Raw genomic sequence first — 16,871 nt, 5'->3', positions numbered from 1 at the left:
CCAATATCCATGGGTAGCAGGGGAGGCCATCATGACGAACCAAGAATATTCGAATATGCGTCCTCCACGTCCTTTGCAACCTCCATCAGCGTGACGATTATGATTTGATGCATAAGATTAGGTAGTCGGTCACGCTGCAGCCCAATCCATTCCAGCGGTGGCGTGGCCTCTCCCATATCTCGAAGCTGCGGTGTCTCAATTGTTGGTGGTGAGATCGCAGTATACGTATACCGTGACTGAGGGACATTTACCACAGCCGTAATCTTCTCTTGCCCATTGTATTCACCCTCTTCGCCTTCACCCTTCGGTCCGCCAGTGATCTGGACGGCCGCTTGGGGGAGTGGCTTGCCTAGCCGGGCTGCTAGAGCGCGGGAATGGGTGCTCCACATGCCTCTGATGAAGGCGATGCGAGAATAGTTCCAGCCAACGTCGACTTTGCCCTCGAACGAGCTCCTGAAACGATACTCGATGTGGTTGGATGTAGCTTGTTGCCAAGTTTCCATCAAGGAGAGCACTCGGGGAACCTTCAAGATGATTCCTCCTCGAGCACTGGTGGCACGGCTCACGATCTGGTCCACCGTCAAGTCATTTGCATCTGCTGGCACTGAGCCGCCACCAACGCTAGACAGAGCAACCCGGAGCTCTCCCAGCGTCAGGCCGAGGCCAGTGTGTATCTTGCCGCCTTGAATCCCAACTGAAAAGCGTGCTTCAGCGCCAAGTGCTTCTATTTGGAAAATCTGCGCGTCACGGAATGTATTTGGGAATGCTCCAACTGTGACAGTATGCAGCTTGACCACGACGGTTGTTTGGAGGGAAATTGGTAGGTTCATAGCATCTTTATCATCCTTGACCGTCGGTCTCGTCACTGGCTTTTGAGGAGCTACCCCGAGCGAGAGCTTTGTCCTGTGCAAGGCATCTTCAACCTCTTTTAGGGATTCTTGGAACGCCTTGCGCTTTTCCCCTATCAAGCGTTGGAATGTCTGATATAGACCCAGTACCTGCGAAGCCGTAATAGTAGTACAGAAAACATGCAGTTTGTCTCCTTCAAGCATGCTAACCAGGCGGTCGTTACTCTTTCCTTCGTCCTCTCGGACATTATACATGAAAAATTCGAATGAGGTCACGTCGGCGATGATAACAGGCAGGTATTCAAAAGAGACATCTGCCTGTAGCTTGCCAATTCCGACTGCCGCCTGGATGAGAGGAGTGTGGCCAGCTGAGATCACACCACCAGGCCATTCAATAGATGTGCGTACCCTGAACTTCGAGAGCTCTACAAACCCGGTCAGCCGCCCTTCGTTTTTGATCGAGACGGCTTCAAAGCCAATGCACAGGTTTTGCTCCCAATCAGAAGTCTTCTTTGACGATAACCAAAGGTTCTTTATTGAAAACTCCGCCTTGCCTATCGTTTGACCCAGGTCGAGTTGTATGTCCAGCGAGTCTATTGCCAATGTTGAGTTCCATGGGAATGCCCCAGTAGCTGCCATTTGCTGATACCGCTGAACCATATATGCCTGGACTTCTGGAGATGGTTCCTGGGTTTGTACTGGTCGTTTGAAGTGGTCACTTGGAGGCTTCCAAATTTCTCGGAACAGAAGGAAGTCCTGGGCCTGTCTCGAATTCATGAATAGTCTCGTTGGGCTGACCTTGAGAATGGCAGAAATACCACTGCTAGAACTCACGTGTTTGCTGTTCATCATTGATACAACTATAGAATCCACATTAAAGCTCGCCGTAGGGTCGTTGGAGTAGACGTGTTTCACTGATGCCCGTAACTTGTTGAAGGCTATGAGCACAGCAAAAAAACGGCGTTGTTCCTCAGACTGCACCGTGTTGACCGTAATATTCACATCTTCAAAGCCGGCAGAAGCTTCCACTCGTGCAATGGGCTGGCAACTCAATGTAAATTCCTGTTTGCGGATCCAGAGCCCAATGCTCAATTTGCAGCTACCAAGGATTGTGGTGGGATCCATGGACTTATCCTGAGGAGGTTTTTCGGTTTCTTCACTTCCAACAGCTGGTTTGTCGGTTTCATCTTTTCCTGCAGATGGCTCTTCGGCACCAGCTTTTGTAACTTGACTATCCCTCTTTTCTTCTCTGCCAACGACGTCTCGTATACTTGATGAAATCCGTGTAAGTAGAGGCATCACACTTGGATGCAATACGTTGGAAGAGGCTTCAACCTTCATCTCTGCTTCAAGGATTGGAGTATCTGCTTCTGAGCCCTCGAACCGGATTTTCAAAGCCACACCAGGGGCTCGGAGTGTTGCCTTGGACACAGAGTCTCCAGTCCAGGCTTGTCCGTATCGGAAATCAGTCGAACCAATGCTGCTTCTATTGCTTGGGGGACGTGGTGTACTATCACCAGCATTACGCCTTTCTTGCAGTGTGACAATTGCTCCATCAAAATTAGTATCGATGAAAACAGAGTCCAATTGCTTAAATCCGAGAGATTCCTTCCCAACTTTAGGATTCTCACGGAACTCTGTTGTCCATAATGACTTAGCTTCACGGACTCTTTCAACAGCAGATGCCATTGACTTTTGCAGATGACTAGCCGGAATGATAAAGTCGGATGTAGCCTGCAAATCAAGAGCTTTTCCAGCAGCGTTCAATGCCAACTTCCACTTAGACTTGACAGACACAAATGAAACATTGAACACTGCCTCTGGAAGTAAGGCTGAGTTTTGGGATCGTTTCTTTTTGTCGTGGGTTACTGGTACCATCTGTAGCTGCATTTGCTGGATACGCAGCCTGGCAGCGTTGATCTCCTTCGTCGTAAGCTCAACCCTACGAATGGAGAAAACGAGATCTTCCGCACCAGTGTCATGGCGAGTGGAGGGATTCCGGTTTTTGCCAGGGGAGGTATTTTCTAGGACAAGCCAGCTAATTTGAATGTTGGAAAGCTCAACAGAGTATGTCGCATTCAGAAAATCGGGAGTTCCTTGACTGTTATCGCCGCTGGCACTAGGTTCTGCGGGAGAAGCGGTGGTATGGGTTATCTTTCTATGTTTCCTCCTAAGGAACGAGAGCCTGCGGCTTTTTCTCAGGCGTGCAATATCTTGAGACAGGTCAATTGTCTTTATACCTTCCTGTAAATGAGCGACGATGTCAAGTACAAGCGAAGCCGTTTCGGCAGACATATCAATCTCAAGCCCCGAGCTTTTCAAGTGAAATAATTGCATGGTTTTTCCATCTGGCAAATCCTTGAAAGATCCGGAAAATTGAGCACCAAAGGCAACTTTTCCATAAGAAAAGCTATCATGCATGCTTGTCCTCTGAACATTGACGCTAATTTGGGCCACGATAATATTGAATTCTGGTCGTGCGTTGCGAACTCCCTGAATGGGAGAGTTTTCGACATGCACCTGAACAGACTTAAATTCAATGTTCATATCTGCGGTGTGGTCTCTGGTTCGTAAACCAGGGGAAGAGGCATGAGTATTGATTCCAGCTAGCGTGAGCCGTACTTGATATACAGGCCCTTTCTTTTTGGCCTTCTCTTTTGGTTGAGTAGCTCTGCCGTTCATTAATACCTGCTCGAGGTGTGAATTCAAGGCCTTTCCATCATGGCTTAGGTCATCAATGAAATGCGATATCTCGGGCCCATTAAGGGCACCGAGGAGGTTTTGCACAGCACTCACGTCCAGATACAGAACTTCAATGGTGGTGTCTGCATCTATGATAATCGGGTTGGTGGTCATATCCAATCGCACCCTCCCATTGATTGGTGGTATTGCTGTTGAACATAAAGTGCGTAGGCTTCCATCTTTGTTGGAATAGATTCTGTGAATACTATTCTTGATGTCATAATCCACCTCAAATTTCATACGACCAAGAGGTGTGACGGATAACCGTGCTACATCTCCTTCAATGGTGTAGGCAACTGATGGAAGAAGGGAAATGCGGATTTGGTAATCATCAAGGAATGTCGCAACATGAAAATAATGGATTTCTTCCTCAGATGATGCTGAAGTAGGGCTTTCTTCTGATTTAACGTCTGACAAGGAAGAAACCATTTTGAGAATTTGCTTGACTTCATCTTCAACCACACGGTCAGCCACATGGATAAGCTCAAGGGGGTTTTCAGTTAATTCATATCTCAGCTGGTGACAGGTTGCAGCACATTTCCAGTCATGCTCCAATAGCGCGTTGCGTTTTTGCGACCGGCGAGATACGAATATGTTTGGGTTGTGAAATTCCCATTCCATGAGAGGGCTCGAGTGACTGATAACCCGAGCAGAGGACAATTTAGAAGCTAACATGGCGCTTATTGTTTCTTTACCCAGTGTTGTACTTGGCAAGTGAATAACGGATGCTTTCATCCCACGCCCTACCAATTCAATCTCCAGGTTGATTCCATCTATCCAGACAGAACCTTTGTCTGCGATAAGAAGAACATGAGTTTCGTATTGGATTGCATGCTCGGGTTTAACGCCGTATCTTGATTTGCCCGTTTCCTTTCTTTGAAGAGTCGTTGCCTTGGAGCCGAGGTTATCATTACTCTCCAGGATCGTTTCAATGAGCTGGCATAATTCCCAGTTCAGTTGCAGATATGCATTGGAACAGTGATTCTGTATAACTAGCAGTCCATCCTTTGCAGAAGACGACGCATCTTGACTTTTAGCTCCAAAGCGGATTGTAGTGGACATATTCTCCACACGGAAGCCATTATGCCGCGGGGTTTGATCCATTGAAAGATGAACTGACCCAAGATATATAGCAGCATCAATCGCTTTCAAGGGGCCGGCTGTTTCGTCAGTTGTGGCGGCTTCACCCCAAAGAGCCTTGATAATGAGATTTTTTTCGATAGGGGCTAATTCCCAGGCACGCCAAGTTTCAAACACCGACAATATGGCATCTTTAGCATCCTCCGGATAGGAAACATCAGACTTTTGGCATTCTTTCTCAAGTTTGCCCCGTTGCTCAGGCGTAATTGATTTGTATATATTTCGAATCCTTGATATTATCTTCCAAGCGTCTTCGAGTCTTAGATGTGGCTTTGTGGCCCTCAAGGCGTCGGATAAAAGTGTCATAAAGTGCGGCTCTGGCATGTCTACGCCGGCCTTTGTGAGGTAATGGATAAGATAAAGAAGTCGGTCCTCATGGGCCTCAAAAATCCGTTGGAAAGTGGCTGATAGAGATTCCACCAATTTCATTGTTCGGTTCAACACAGGCTCAATCCTCGCAACCGATTCATTTGATGACATCAGGTCAATATTCTGAACTTGGAGACGAGACTTTATATCTTTGCTCCCAAAAAACCAGAAAGCTGTGTCGAATACTTTGCATACGCATAATCTGACATCTGAATGGGTCTCCATGTTCTCTTCCCTAACCGTAGCCATCAGTGAGCGCATTACTATGTGAGCCGTGAGAGAAGTCTTGGGCTTCGCAAAGTCTGTAGCATCTAAGGAGGAAACCTTTTCACGAATTAGAGCCCGAATATACGATATATCGAGGTCGAACTGGTCTCTGAACGGGCCGGCAGCCCGGCCAGACTTTAACATGGTGTTGAAAAATCGTACACGGCACGAAGGAAGCTCAATATTGAAAGAAGATATCTTTTTTATTTTCTTAATAGCGGACTTTTGCGCTGCAAGTGCAGCACTGGTCACCTTCGCTTGGAATGCATCCAGGATCTCCAGGGGCTTACGTGGCTGCAGTGAGTCTAGCAAGCAGGCCACGGCGCGTACTCCTTCTATGGAGGCGAATCCAGACAAACCCGGTGCCATGCTGCAATTGATGCATGCTTGAGCGCCAGCCAAAAACTCGTCAGCATAAGAACGTCCAAAACCAGCATTCAGAGCCTGATTCCGGCCGATAAAAACTTCAGAATTGGATGGTATTGGAGGAACATTTGTCTCATCAAGTTGGACATGGTAAAATGAAAATCTTGGCATTGCCCATGTTGTAGAGCAATGTCCAGCACGGCGGCCTTGGGAAACATATTGGTCCGGGGTAGGATTTAAACTAGAAGTTAGGGGAATAGTTGTCGCATCAGGAACTTCGTTCAGAGGAGAGTGATGTGGTTCCTGGGTAGCTTTAGAGTCTGCCGGAGATTGAATAGGTTCGGGCATTGAAGGGACAGGCATTGTAGGAGGAATAAAAGAGGGATATAAATTCTCTCCAGAGGCCAATTCAAGTTCTTTAAACACAAGCCATGGAGTACGGTGGGTCCGCGAGTCATGTTTCCTGATATGGTTTTGTTGCAGAGAGCGATAATAATCAAAGTCTTCTCTTTTCCCCAGTGTGCTAAGCTTAACCGCAGTACGGAAGCAGGCATAAGTTTTGGCTGGCGTTTGAGATGCACTTCCTGGGGTTACTGACGTCCGATCGACAACTGCCAGAACAATGTCGGGGACAGTCACATCGACAAATAATGACATTTTCAAGCCACATCTGTCATTAAACTCCACGTCAATTGTCCCGGTACTGAAAAGAAACGCAGACTTTTCTGCTAAGATCCACACTTTGATAGATTTCACATTTGCGCGCAGGAAAGTAACATCATAAACACCGGTTTGTATGGGAGGCAAGGCATTCTCATCATCGTCGAATGAGAAAGCTAGAGATTCAAACGCCGATTTAGCAGATTTTATGAATGAAGGAGAACATTCTCCCACGATAGATCCCACTTGAAAATCCCAGTTGCAGGCATATGTAGGCTCAGTTGGTGGTAGCCCAAAAAGTCTATGGCCAAAAATGCCAAGCCCATTTATATAGAGCTGAGGACCAGACCGGACAGCTGAGGTGCCTGGCTTCTCCGACAGAACAGAAACTTCTAGGGGAGATAACGAGCAGTGGAAATCCATGTAATAGTTTGTGAATCTTACATCCAACTCTAGACTTGTTGCTTTTAATGCAAGGCTCTCATGTCGGTCGTATAGACCAGTGGGAAGGAGAACTTTGATATCCTCGGCTGCAATGTGAAGAATAACATCAAGCCCATTGGTATGCGGTGCAGGGTTGGAGCCATAAATACCCTGGGTCGCTGTCGAATTGGCTGCAGCTCTATGTTCATCGAATGTCTTGAAATGAATAGTTCTACCAAAGTAGTTTTCATTGACATCAAGGAATTGCTTCAGGATAAATCCGTAAAGGTACAGATATGGTGCAGTACCAGATAAGTTAATAATTGCAACGTCTGTCACCTTTGGTGAAGTTATACTGTGCCATGTATAACTTCCGTCAATTTTTAGGGTGTCCAACCCGCCAACAGGTCGATCGTCCAAGAATGTACGCTGGGTATTCCATAGGGGCGTAGAGAGTTTTAAGTCGCCATTTGAGCCTTGAATATCAAATGTAGCGATATTACGGCTAGCTCTGTGATGAATAACTGGGATCTCCACGCGAGCGGTTAATATTTCTCCTTCGATAATCAAGAACGAATTATCATCGAAGTCGGAGGGATTATTTATAATATTCAAATCATTCACGTTTACCATGAGTTTGAAATCAAGAAAGGCAAAGGAAAGCTGATATTTAATCGGAACGAAGGTATAATATTCCTGGAAAGGTCCCGATGTCCAGTCCGAGATGAGGTCGGTAAGTAATATTAGGTGGTCCCATAGTAAGAACAGTTCCATATTGGTACTCTCTACATCAACGGACCAGTTGTGCAGGCTATTCCACCGAAGAGGATTTGAGAGATCGCAGGAGATAAGCTGACGATCACTTTGCCACAACATACCATGATTCACGCTGGTGGTCATTTTGGTTTGGCGCAGGTCAATGTCAACTTTGTTGCAATACCCATGTCTACTCGCAAACATTGCCATTGAATACACGATGGTTGAGCCGGGCCCTGCTCTGAGAGATAGCCAGCCAAAAGGCCGAATATCTGGCCCTTGAGTTCCTGGGTTGTCGGCTTCATTCCCGCGAGAGCGGTCCTTGTCCTTTTTCTTCATTCGAGAAGCTCCTCGTGAACGGTCTGCCCGGCCTCTCCATTGCCAATCCTTCGAGGCCTCCCTTGTGGGTATGCGGAGTATTGTAGTTTCTTCAATGAGGATATTCAAAACGAAAGCTGCACTCTGTCTCGTTTCTCCAGGCTTTAACATAGGCGTAATGTGTGAATCCCGGTATGAATTTGGCACAAACACACTTTGGAGATTGATCCGTTCACGGTCTGCCCATGGCCCGTAGTTAAGCAGACCGCCACGTATGGTTAAGTCCATTCCCCATTCAGGGGCCTCTGCACCGTTGATGTTATGGGGAGTCAACCTATCCGGGGAATCGGGTTTTGCACTCGATATTGCAACAGGGCCCCCAATGTCCCAGTAATACCGAAAATACATACTGGGAGAGTCTAGTAGCGTTGAGAAACGACCATACTCTATTGAGTTCCATCCTTCATAATCATCTTGCTCTTCCTCGTCAAGATAGCGCGTTAGGCCCAGCCAGCCATCTTGATGGACCGCTCTAGAAACAGGTCTGTCTCTTTCATCATGCCTGGGATGGAATGATTCGACAGATCGTTGAAAGTAGGGGATCAAATCGCGAACGCTGGCCCACACTCGGTGCCTATGATCGCGATACCGTCTATGTAAGCTGTGCACGTATCCGCGGTTTCTAGACTCCTCTTCTTCTGGGGTTTCCATTTCATGAACTGCGGCCAACTGCGATTGTCTGTAGTCCGGATTAGGTTTCATATGTATGACAGGGTGGGAGAGGTCATATTCAAATATTTGTTTGTAAATATCGAGGGGGCCAGAGCGTTCAGCATCGATTTTTCCGACGGCCTTGTCAAACGTCAAGGTGAGTATGGTTTTTGTGTTCTCGTTACCCAAAGCCAATGCGCCCTTGTAACAATTCATGGATATTGGGAAAAACGAAAAGATCCGAGGCCCAGTGGACATCTCCCTATGCTGAGGTATAGAAGAGTCTCTGGTGCTTGATGAAGTCCGCCGTTTTTGGGAATTTATTTCTTTTCTAGAAGAGGGAGTTAAGGGGTCGGAAGGGCTTGAAGCGGCCACTTCGTCGACATTCTCTTCCTTGGGGCCTGAGTGCTCATGTTGCGCATTCTCTCCATTGTCAGCTACCGACGAGGCGCTTGCCCCATCAGGAGGCGGCACCAATCCAAACCCAGCGAGAATCGAATCATAGGCAGGACTCCGGTTATACACAAACCACTCTAGACCATTGAGGGTGATTTCGATTCTAGCGGGTGTCTCTTTTCCATTTGCTGCATGGTTACCTCCGTTTTCGCCCTCGCCGCTTGCGCCCGCTGCTGCTGCCTCGCATTCCGGAGGCTTGGGCTTGCTCTTCACATGGCATGTATCCACCGGCAGCTCTGGCCTAGACCAGAACCTCCAGGTAAGATAGCCAGTTTGGACGTGAATGGTCTCGTTTTCGCCATGATATCGTATCCCTTTGAAAAATATTCGGCCTGCCAGCAATGATATTTGGAGCGCATGTATGTCTATGTAGACTCGGTAGTAATGCCAGGTATAGGCGCGGATGGCATAGGATACGAGGGTCGCAAACAGCCGGTTGAAATAAAAGAGGAAGAAGAGAGTGCTATCACATCAACGGTCCATGGTCAGAAATCCCGGCATCCATCCCCTTTTGTGGAGGTCATCAAAACGTACAGAACTCCGCTCACAATCAGCTCAATGAGGAAGACCCTGTATCCACGATTATCAGCAACAAGCCAGCCACTCGTGCAGGCGATCAACGCACCAGTTGAATCGAGGGACCGGCGTAAGCGACTCTGGGGTCAGCTTGCCGTCCGCAATCGGGTGCAGCGGTGAGTAGGACATTGGTCATATGCATCTCGAACGGCTCAGTCGCATCGCCGACACAGGTTGGAAGACAAGGACAGCTTGCTCCAAAGCAGCACCATCGCACATTCAGCCCATCAACTTGTCCTCACAGCCATTCCAAGTGCATATCAAGCCTGTGTGTTGTCGTTGAAGCCGTCGATGTTTGCTCCCCAGCACTCTCACGTTGTAAGTCGATAGTTAGTTAACTAGTGAGCGAGGAAGAAGGGGGCTCCGCGACGTCACGCGTTTTTCCTTAGCTAATTTTTATTTTTATTTTTTTCAGCCAAACAAACGATCTAGAAGCTCGCCAGGGATGAAGCTTTGCTTGTCTACGAGCAGCATCATTTCTCATGTTTATCCTGCTGCCTTCGCGGGCCTGACATCCTAGCAACAGAGACGGATACCGAGCAGTAGCTACAGAAGGCCCAGGTTTACTGCGCGAGGGCCGGTTTGTTGTTTTATTCGACATTGGCTGGTCTCAGATGGCCAAAGGCTGAACGAGGATGGTATCTTGACCGGCACCACCGCAGTCGCATAGCAACCAGAGGCAGCATGATGCTCTTCAGCTCGAATACTGGAGGCACAGGCTCCAGCCTGGCTAAGGCAGCCATTATCGTGGCCGGAGTGGCCTCGCTGATGGCTTCTCTCATCTCGCTACTGTACTTCTGCCCTTTCCTGTCCGCCTACTTAGGCCGCAAGTAACTGACATGTATCAAATATATCAGGTCCATCTGGCTACAGACGTGAGCTCTTCCAATATACTCCCATGCCTGCTATTGACTCGGTTACTGAAAGAGCTATAGTAAAAACTACCGGAAACCTCTCCTCCAACGATACGTCGTCAGAATACTTTTGATGTCAGTGAAAAAAGACTGGCCAGTCGGGAGCTTGAATCTCTTGCTGACACCCCGTTAGGGTACCTATATTTGCGATATCATCTTGGACAAGCATAGTTTCGTTGAAAGCAGCAGCGTGGGTTGCACCTATTCGAGATATCTATGAAGTAAGCGCGGTGCCTTTCCATGTCACGGTGGGAATATATAGGCTGATTCAGGCTTATCACTAGGCATTTACCATTTACACCTTTTTCCAGCTCCTGATCAACTTTCTCGGAGGAGAGAGGTCACTGATAATTATGACCCATGGCCGTCCTCCGATACAACACACCTGGCCTCTTAATAAATGTCTCTCAAAGATAGACATATCCGATCCGTATACCTTTCTCGCAGTGAAGAGAGGGATTCTACAGTACGCATGGCTAAAACCGATTCTTGCATTGGTTACCATCATTCTTAAAGCAACTGGAACCTTCCAGGAGGGCTACATTGGCCTATCCTCCGGATACCTGTGGGTTGGGATTATCTACAATCTCAGCGTCACAATCAGTTTATATTCTCTGGCGTTGTTTTGGATCATTATGAATGACGATCTCAAGCCTTACAGGCCAGTCCCGAAATTCCTGAGTGTCAAACTCATCATATTCGCGTCCTATTGGCAAGGGTTCTTTCTTTCTATCCTTCAGTTTCTAGGAGCAATTCCTTCTGGACCCGAAGGGTACTCCCCGAACAACATGGCAGCTGCAATTCAGGATTTATTGATTTGCTGCGAGATGCCAATCTTTGCACTTATGCACTGGTATGCATTCTCATGGCATGACTACGCAAATGCGTCAATCTCCTCCGCTCGAATGCCGGTAAAATACGCGATTCGCGATGCATTCGGAGTAAAGGATCTCATTGAGGATACCAAGGAAACTTTCCGGGGTGAAAAGTACCAGTATCGATTTTTTGATTCAGAAACGAACGTCATTGCCCACGAGGAATCCCGATCACGGATGGCTCGCGTGATGGACGGCATGCGATACGAAAGAGGAGGAAAGGCAAAGTATTGGATCCCCAAGCCTAAAGAGGCGAATAGCCGCACACCACTATTGGGACCTGAATCGTCATCCCGGAGGACATCCCATGCCAGTTCGAGCCGTATAAGGGACGAAGGCCAGCGAACGTATGACATCGAGGAGCCTACTCTCAACGAGGATGATGAAATCTGCTTTGAGAATGCGCGTAAACTAGAATTTGGCGACTGGAATGTATGTAGCCATGCTTGGTATCAAGGCTTCAGGCTCGGCTGTGCTAACTGTGATACAGTACCCCGTCATAACAACAAACGAAGTATACAGAGAACAGGTGTGGCACTCTCGTGCATCCATGTACTCGAGCCGACAAGGATCAAGTGAAGGAAATCAGATAAGACGGCCTGGCAACCGCCAAAGCAAACGTCAGCGTTCTGCAGAAGGGCAGTCCGGCTCAGCATATAGTAACGTCAAGGCAGACAAGGGCAAGCAGCCGGCCGCTCTAACCAGAGGGACAAGCCGGATGAGCCAATTGAGCAGCTCTTCCCGCCAGCTTGCAGACTTGGTCGATGATGCAGACGAGACCGCAACTCAGGGAGTAAATGATCAGCTTCCTCGTGATACCGTTACACGAGGTTATGCACAGGAACAGCAATCCATGTGAGTTTCTTCAGAGGCAAAAGAAAAAAAAGAGAGAGAGCGAGAGCGAAAGAGAGAGATCCCTTGAATTGGAGAAATATGTTGCCACTAACATCAAGGCACCAGGAACACTACACACCACGCTAGCAAAGCATCGCAGCTCCAACCAGAGCAAAGCGAAGCCCTTGACTATTCTAATTATAATACTGATCACGACACGCATGATCACACCAGCGGCTTCCAACATGACGGATCCAGGCCGGGACCAGAGGGGTACAGCGGTGTCTTTGACGATGAACATGACGCCTGGAACACCTCTGGTGCGACCAGATAACTAGATGGTTAGCCTCCCGTTACACATTTGGTGCATAGTAAATTAATTTCTTGGAGAAGCAAATTTCGAATCTGCGGAGTTATTGCGTGTTTTTCCCCCTGGATTTACCTCCCCCCCTCCCCTGGCATCTCCTGTATATCTGTATATGTTGTTTCTTTTTAATCTCAGGAAAGTCACCCGTTCTTCCTGTTGCAAGCGTCCTTATGCTTTCTTTTTCTCTCCTCTCTTCTCTTCGTTTCTTTCTTTTTCGGCTACTCACCGTTCGCTTCTCGGTTCACGACCTTCCAGCAGCTTTCTCCAGCCTGTCGCTCCCCATCTGAGCTAAGATTGGACTGCTGTGCAGATCTGACACCGCGGAGGATGGCTTCAACCCGCCGTCGATTGGACACTGCCTCACCGGCCGGGATGTCCCCTGCTCGCTTCCCCTCTCATTTCAGCGAACGGGAGCAGATTCCAAGCCCAAATGCCCGACATCCTTAACCCCTTGGCGCTGCCGGTGTTATAGTTACAACACTTTAATACCACACCAGGTTTGCATACGCACTGTCATCCCGCCTGCTCTCAAACATCGCGAATTTCCACCCTAAAAGTGTGACGGAGCCATGTCGCCTGCATACACCGCCTGTCCATTGGCCAACGCTCATGCAAGGCGCCAGCGCCTGCCCCTCTCTGATATGAAGGGAGGTCCCACAGACTGGCTGCTGGGAGCCCGTCCTCCCCAGGGTGCGTTTCTCATATATGAGGAAAGCTTCGCGCCCGGAATTATGTCTAAATTCTCTTTTTAGAGAAGCTTGCTTCGCTCTTTTGCCGGCTTGTCCATCGTCGCTCTGAAAAAAGTTCCAGGAGAACCAACTGCCATGGGCACAGGATCTCAAGCATAAGAGGATGATGCTGCTGGAGTGAGCAAGCTCAATGTTCACGGCCTGGCTTCCCTCTTGCTCATGGTGCATCTGGTCAGAGGTCGTTGAGCAGGCTCCCTCTCTCCAGGTGCACAACGACACAAGTAAGTAACTAATTACAAAGTGGCAGGTCGGGTTGTGCATGCTGGAAGTATCGAGGCTACAATGCACGGGGTCAATGGGAAGGCCGAGCTAACTATATCACCTATAGGCGCTCAAGAAGATGTCATCGCAGTATGCGATGAGCAGCCCCTTCCGGTTGCTCCTATGAAGCTGGTTCTTTACGACGACATCCCCAGTAGTCCTCGTCGTGCCGATTCACGGGCTTCGTTGCTGCCAAATCTAGTTACCGAAACCAGAAGTCTAGCTTCTAGAGCGTCTAACAGAGCGAGCCTCTTAGTCAAGCACAAGAAAAGATCAAAAACCACCCCCGTCCGCAAATTAAAGATCAGTGGTCCGACAGATTTTCGTCATCTCACTGCTGGAAGCACCCCTACTCCTAGACGCCGCCGTCGATCCTTTCGACCTCTAGAATTGAGCATCTATGTTGAAGGGAACCAATTGCCAGATCTGCCGGCATTTGACACTTTTGGTCTTGATGACTTCGATCTAGAAGGCTTTGGCCAGGCTAGCTCTCGGTCTACGGGCACAACTACAGACTCAACCACAGACCCAATCTTAGCCCCACCGCCAAAGGCTGTTTGTATGCCAGATCAGAAAGATGACCGCCGACGCTCAGAGTCAACTTCATCTCCATTCGCAGTTGCTCGTAAACCAATAGGCACATCTTCCGCTAGAAACTCACTATTTATCGAAGTTCACGACCGCCGTCATACGATACCAGACCCAGAAAAGCTGCAGGAGATACAGAATGCCATATCTCCTCCCCGAAGGAGCAGTGAAACGTTGAACGGCTACCCGCTCTCATCGCTTGAAGACCTTACCGACCTGAAGCAGACAGAATCAGAAATTACTCCATCTTCTGTCAGCCCAAGTAAAGGCCGTAACAGCTCAAGTGTACCAATACCAACACACTACCCTACTCGTTCTCGTACCATTGCAGAATGGTTTGCTGCCAAGTCCCACCAAGGTCGCCCACCCTCAAGCTTCCGTTTCGATACCTCGCATGCAAGAGCACGTACACTCAGTGGTTCAACGATGGTCTCATTAGCCAATGCATCCACCGCAGGATACTCATCACGAAATCCTTCGCTCTCGAGCTCGGTGATGATGGGAACTACCACACAGTCACCTCTCAGCTTTCACGCATTAACAGAGAAGGACTATGAAATCTGTGATATAGCAATGGGCTACAAAACTTCATCCCAGGAAGCCTGTTCTACACCTAATGAAAAGCGTGAATCCCAAACACTCACCGGTAAAGACCCGTACTACGAAATACCCCTTGGCCCAAATGATATCGGAGTTGCATACTGAGGGTTTTCCTTTCTCTTTCCAACAATCTTATTTTTTCTCTTCCTCTTGATCTACACTTTTGGGTGTAGGAGGCGTTGTTTACCTTGCCTGCTAAAACCTCCCATTGTTCTTATTTTTAGCACTCGATTCCCCTCCTGATTGTTGTTTAATTTTATTATTATATATATTCCCAGTTTCTATCCCCTCGCTTTGTGGGAATTATCGGGAGGCGCATGAATTCTTGATATGGCGGGGAAAACGGGGTGGCACATATGTTGTAATGAGCAGTGGAATCTAGGAGGAAAGTTATACCCCATGGAGTATCCGGCAAGATGCTCTCTGATTGCTCGATAAATTTAGTTAATAGTTAAACTAATAGGGCATAACTATTTTCAAAGTTATCAATCATTCCTCATCACTCTACAGATATCTATTGTTCGGTTATCGAAGCCATGGCTTTTTTAATAGCAGGAATAGCTGCTCTGATATCATGCTCACTGACGTTCAAATAGGTTGCAAACCGAACTGTCGACGGACCCATTGCCCCCCCTTTAACCCCCAGAGATTGCAATTTTGCCACAAAATCCGCAGCTGCTGGGCGTCCCTCCCCATCATTCACCTCGAAATAAACCAGGTTGGTTTCCACTTCGTCCAGCTTGATGCTGACACTGGGAATAGCGGACAATAATTTGGCCAACAACCTGGCATTTTCGTGGTCCTCCGAAAGACGTTTAATATTATGGTCGAGAGCATAGAGCCCCGCTGCTGCGATGATACCAGATTGCCTCATTGCTCCTCCAAACCTCTGCTTTAACCGCCACGCCTTTCGAATGAAGTCCGCAGATCCACATAGAACAGCCCCTATCGGACACCCAAGCCCTTTGCTTAGATCAATCCAGACCGAGTCGAAAGATTCAGCATATGCAGCTGCCGAAATTCCAGTAGCAGCAACAGCATTAAAGAGGCGGGCGCCATCCATATGTGTTGCCATCCCTGCTTCTTTGGCAGTTGCAGCAACGTCCCGGAGCGTGGATAGAGGCCATATCGCTCCTCCGCCGAGGTTTGCCGTCTGTTCAACACAAAGCAGTCTACTTTCAGGGAAATATCGTGAAGGGGCTCTGATAGCACTCTTAAGTTGCTTCGCCGTAAAGATTCCGCGCTCTCCGTCGATTGCATGAATCATTACTCCCGAGTTCGCAGCGGGGCCCCCTGTCTCGTAGTTGACAATATGGCTTGTTCGCTCACAGACGATTTCATCTCCTGGTCGGCAGTGGACGTTGATTGCGATTTGGTTACACATGGTGCCTGATGGGAGAAACACTGCATCCTCTTTTCCAAGAAGCTTTGCTACCCGTTTACATAGCTCTGCGGTAGTTGGGTCTCCATTGTGTTGTTCGTCTCCTAGTTCCGCTTTTATCATGAACTGCTTCATCTGCTCAGTTGGCAGAGACTGGGTGTCACTCTTGAGATTGATGACCTTTGGCTGACTCATTATTGCCACAGAATGTATCTTGATTCAACAATGGCTGATTTGATTGATGTAGGAGGATCAATTTGGCTGCCTCTTTTACCTTCCACCGAAGTTGAGCAGAGCACCCTTTTATTACTCTTCGAAAAGGGGCTCCGAATATCAAGGAGTGCTTCAGTTCTACCATCGTGAGTGATTTGTAAGAGCAAATGCCTCGGTAATCTTTATAACTCTTCCTAACACGCCCTTCGAGAGGTAAATTCGTGAAACTCGACGATTCTTTGTGATAACCGTCGAGGCTTCTCGATCTGATAACGTAGATCTGATAAGATTTCCGGAACCTTGCGCGCAAGGCGAAGAGCCGCAACATCTGATTGGTCATTCACCTGGCGAAAGTTTTGTGTTCGGAGTTGAATCTACATGGCTCGCTCTTTTGATTCACGGATTGAGGAGAGATCAAGCAGTGTGTACGGGTCCATAGCCGGCTCTAGCCAGTAGA

The 16,871-nt window shown here is 48.1% G+C and overlaps 4 protein-coding genes across 4 annotated transcripts; 2 read left to right on the top strand and 2 right to left on the bottom strand.

Annotated features, from left to right (window-relative positions):
- Positions 1-29: 29 nt before the first annotated feature.
- Positions 30-9,761, bottom strand: ARB_03834 (fermentation associated protein (Csf1), putative; the record flags this gene model as incomplete). The annotated part of the gene is made up of 2 exons (XM_003009862.1): positions 30-9,519; positions 9,682-9,761. The coding sequence occupies 2 exons, from the start codon at positions 9,759-9,761 to the stop codon at positions 30-32; spliced, it is 9,570 nt and encodes a 3,189-aa protein (XP_003009908.1).
- A 1,138-nt stretch (positions 9,762-10,899) lies between these two features.
- Positions 10,900-12,593, top strand: ARB_03833 (DUF300 domain protein, putative; the record flags this gene model as incomplete). Its single annotated transcript, XM_003009861.1, has 3 exons — positions 10,900-11,853; positions 11,912-12,214; positions 12,291-12,593. 3 exons carry the CDS (start codon positions 10,900-10,902, stop codon positions 12,591-12,593), a joined length of 1,560 nt encoding a protein of 519 aa, XP_003009907.1.
- Positions 12,594-13,653: 1,060 nt separating this feature from the next.
- On the top strand, positions 13,654-14,925 carry ARB_03832 (uncharacterized protein; the record flags this gene model as incomplete). Its single annotated transcript, XM_003009860.1, has 1 exon — positions 13,654-14,925. One exon carries the CDS (start codon positions 13,654-13,656, stop codon positions 14,923-14,925), a length of 1,272 nt encoding a protein of 423 aa, XP_003009906.1.
- A 409-nt stretch (positions 14,926-15,334) lies between these two features.
- Positions 15,335-16,396, bottom strand: ARB_03831 (threonine aldolase, putative; the record flags this gene model as incomplete). The annotated part of the gene is made up of 1 exon (XM_003009859.1): positions 15,335-16,396. The coding sequence occupies one exon, from the start codon at positions 16,394-16,396 to the stop codon at positions 15,335-15,337; it is 1,062 nt and encodes a 353-aa protein (XP_003009905.1).
- Positions 16,397-16,871: the final 475 nt, after the last annotated feature.

This window comes from Trichophyton benhamiae (genome assembly GCF_000151125.1).
Source record: "Trichophyton benhamiae CBS 112371 chromosome Unknown contig00346.0, whole genome shotgun sequence".
NCBI lineage: Eukaryota > Fungi > Ascomycota > Eurotiomycetes > Onygenales > Arthrodermataceae > Trichophyton > Trichophyton benhamiae.
The sequence above is the reverse complement of the archived record's forward strand: the minus strand, read 5'-3'. Positions and strand labels throughout refer to the sequence as shown.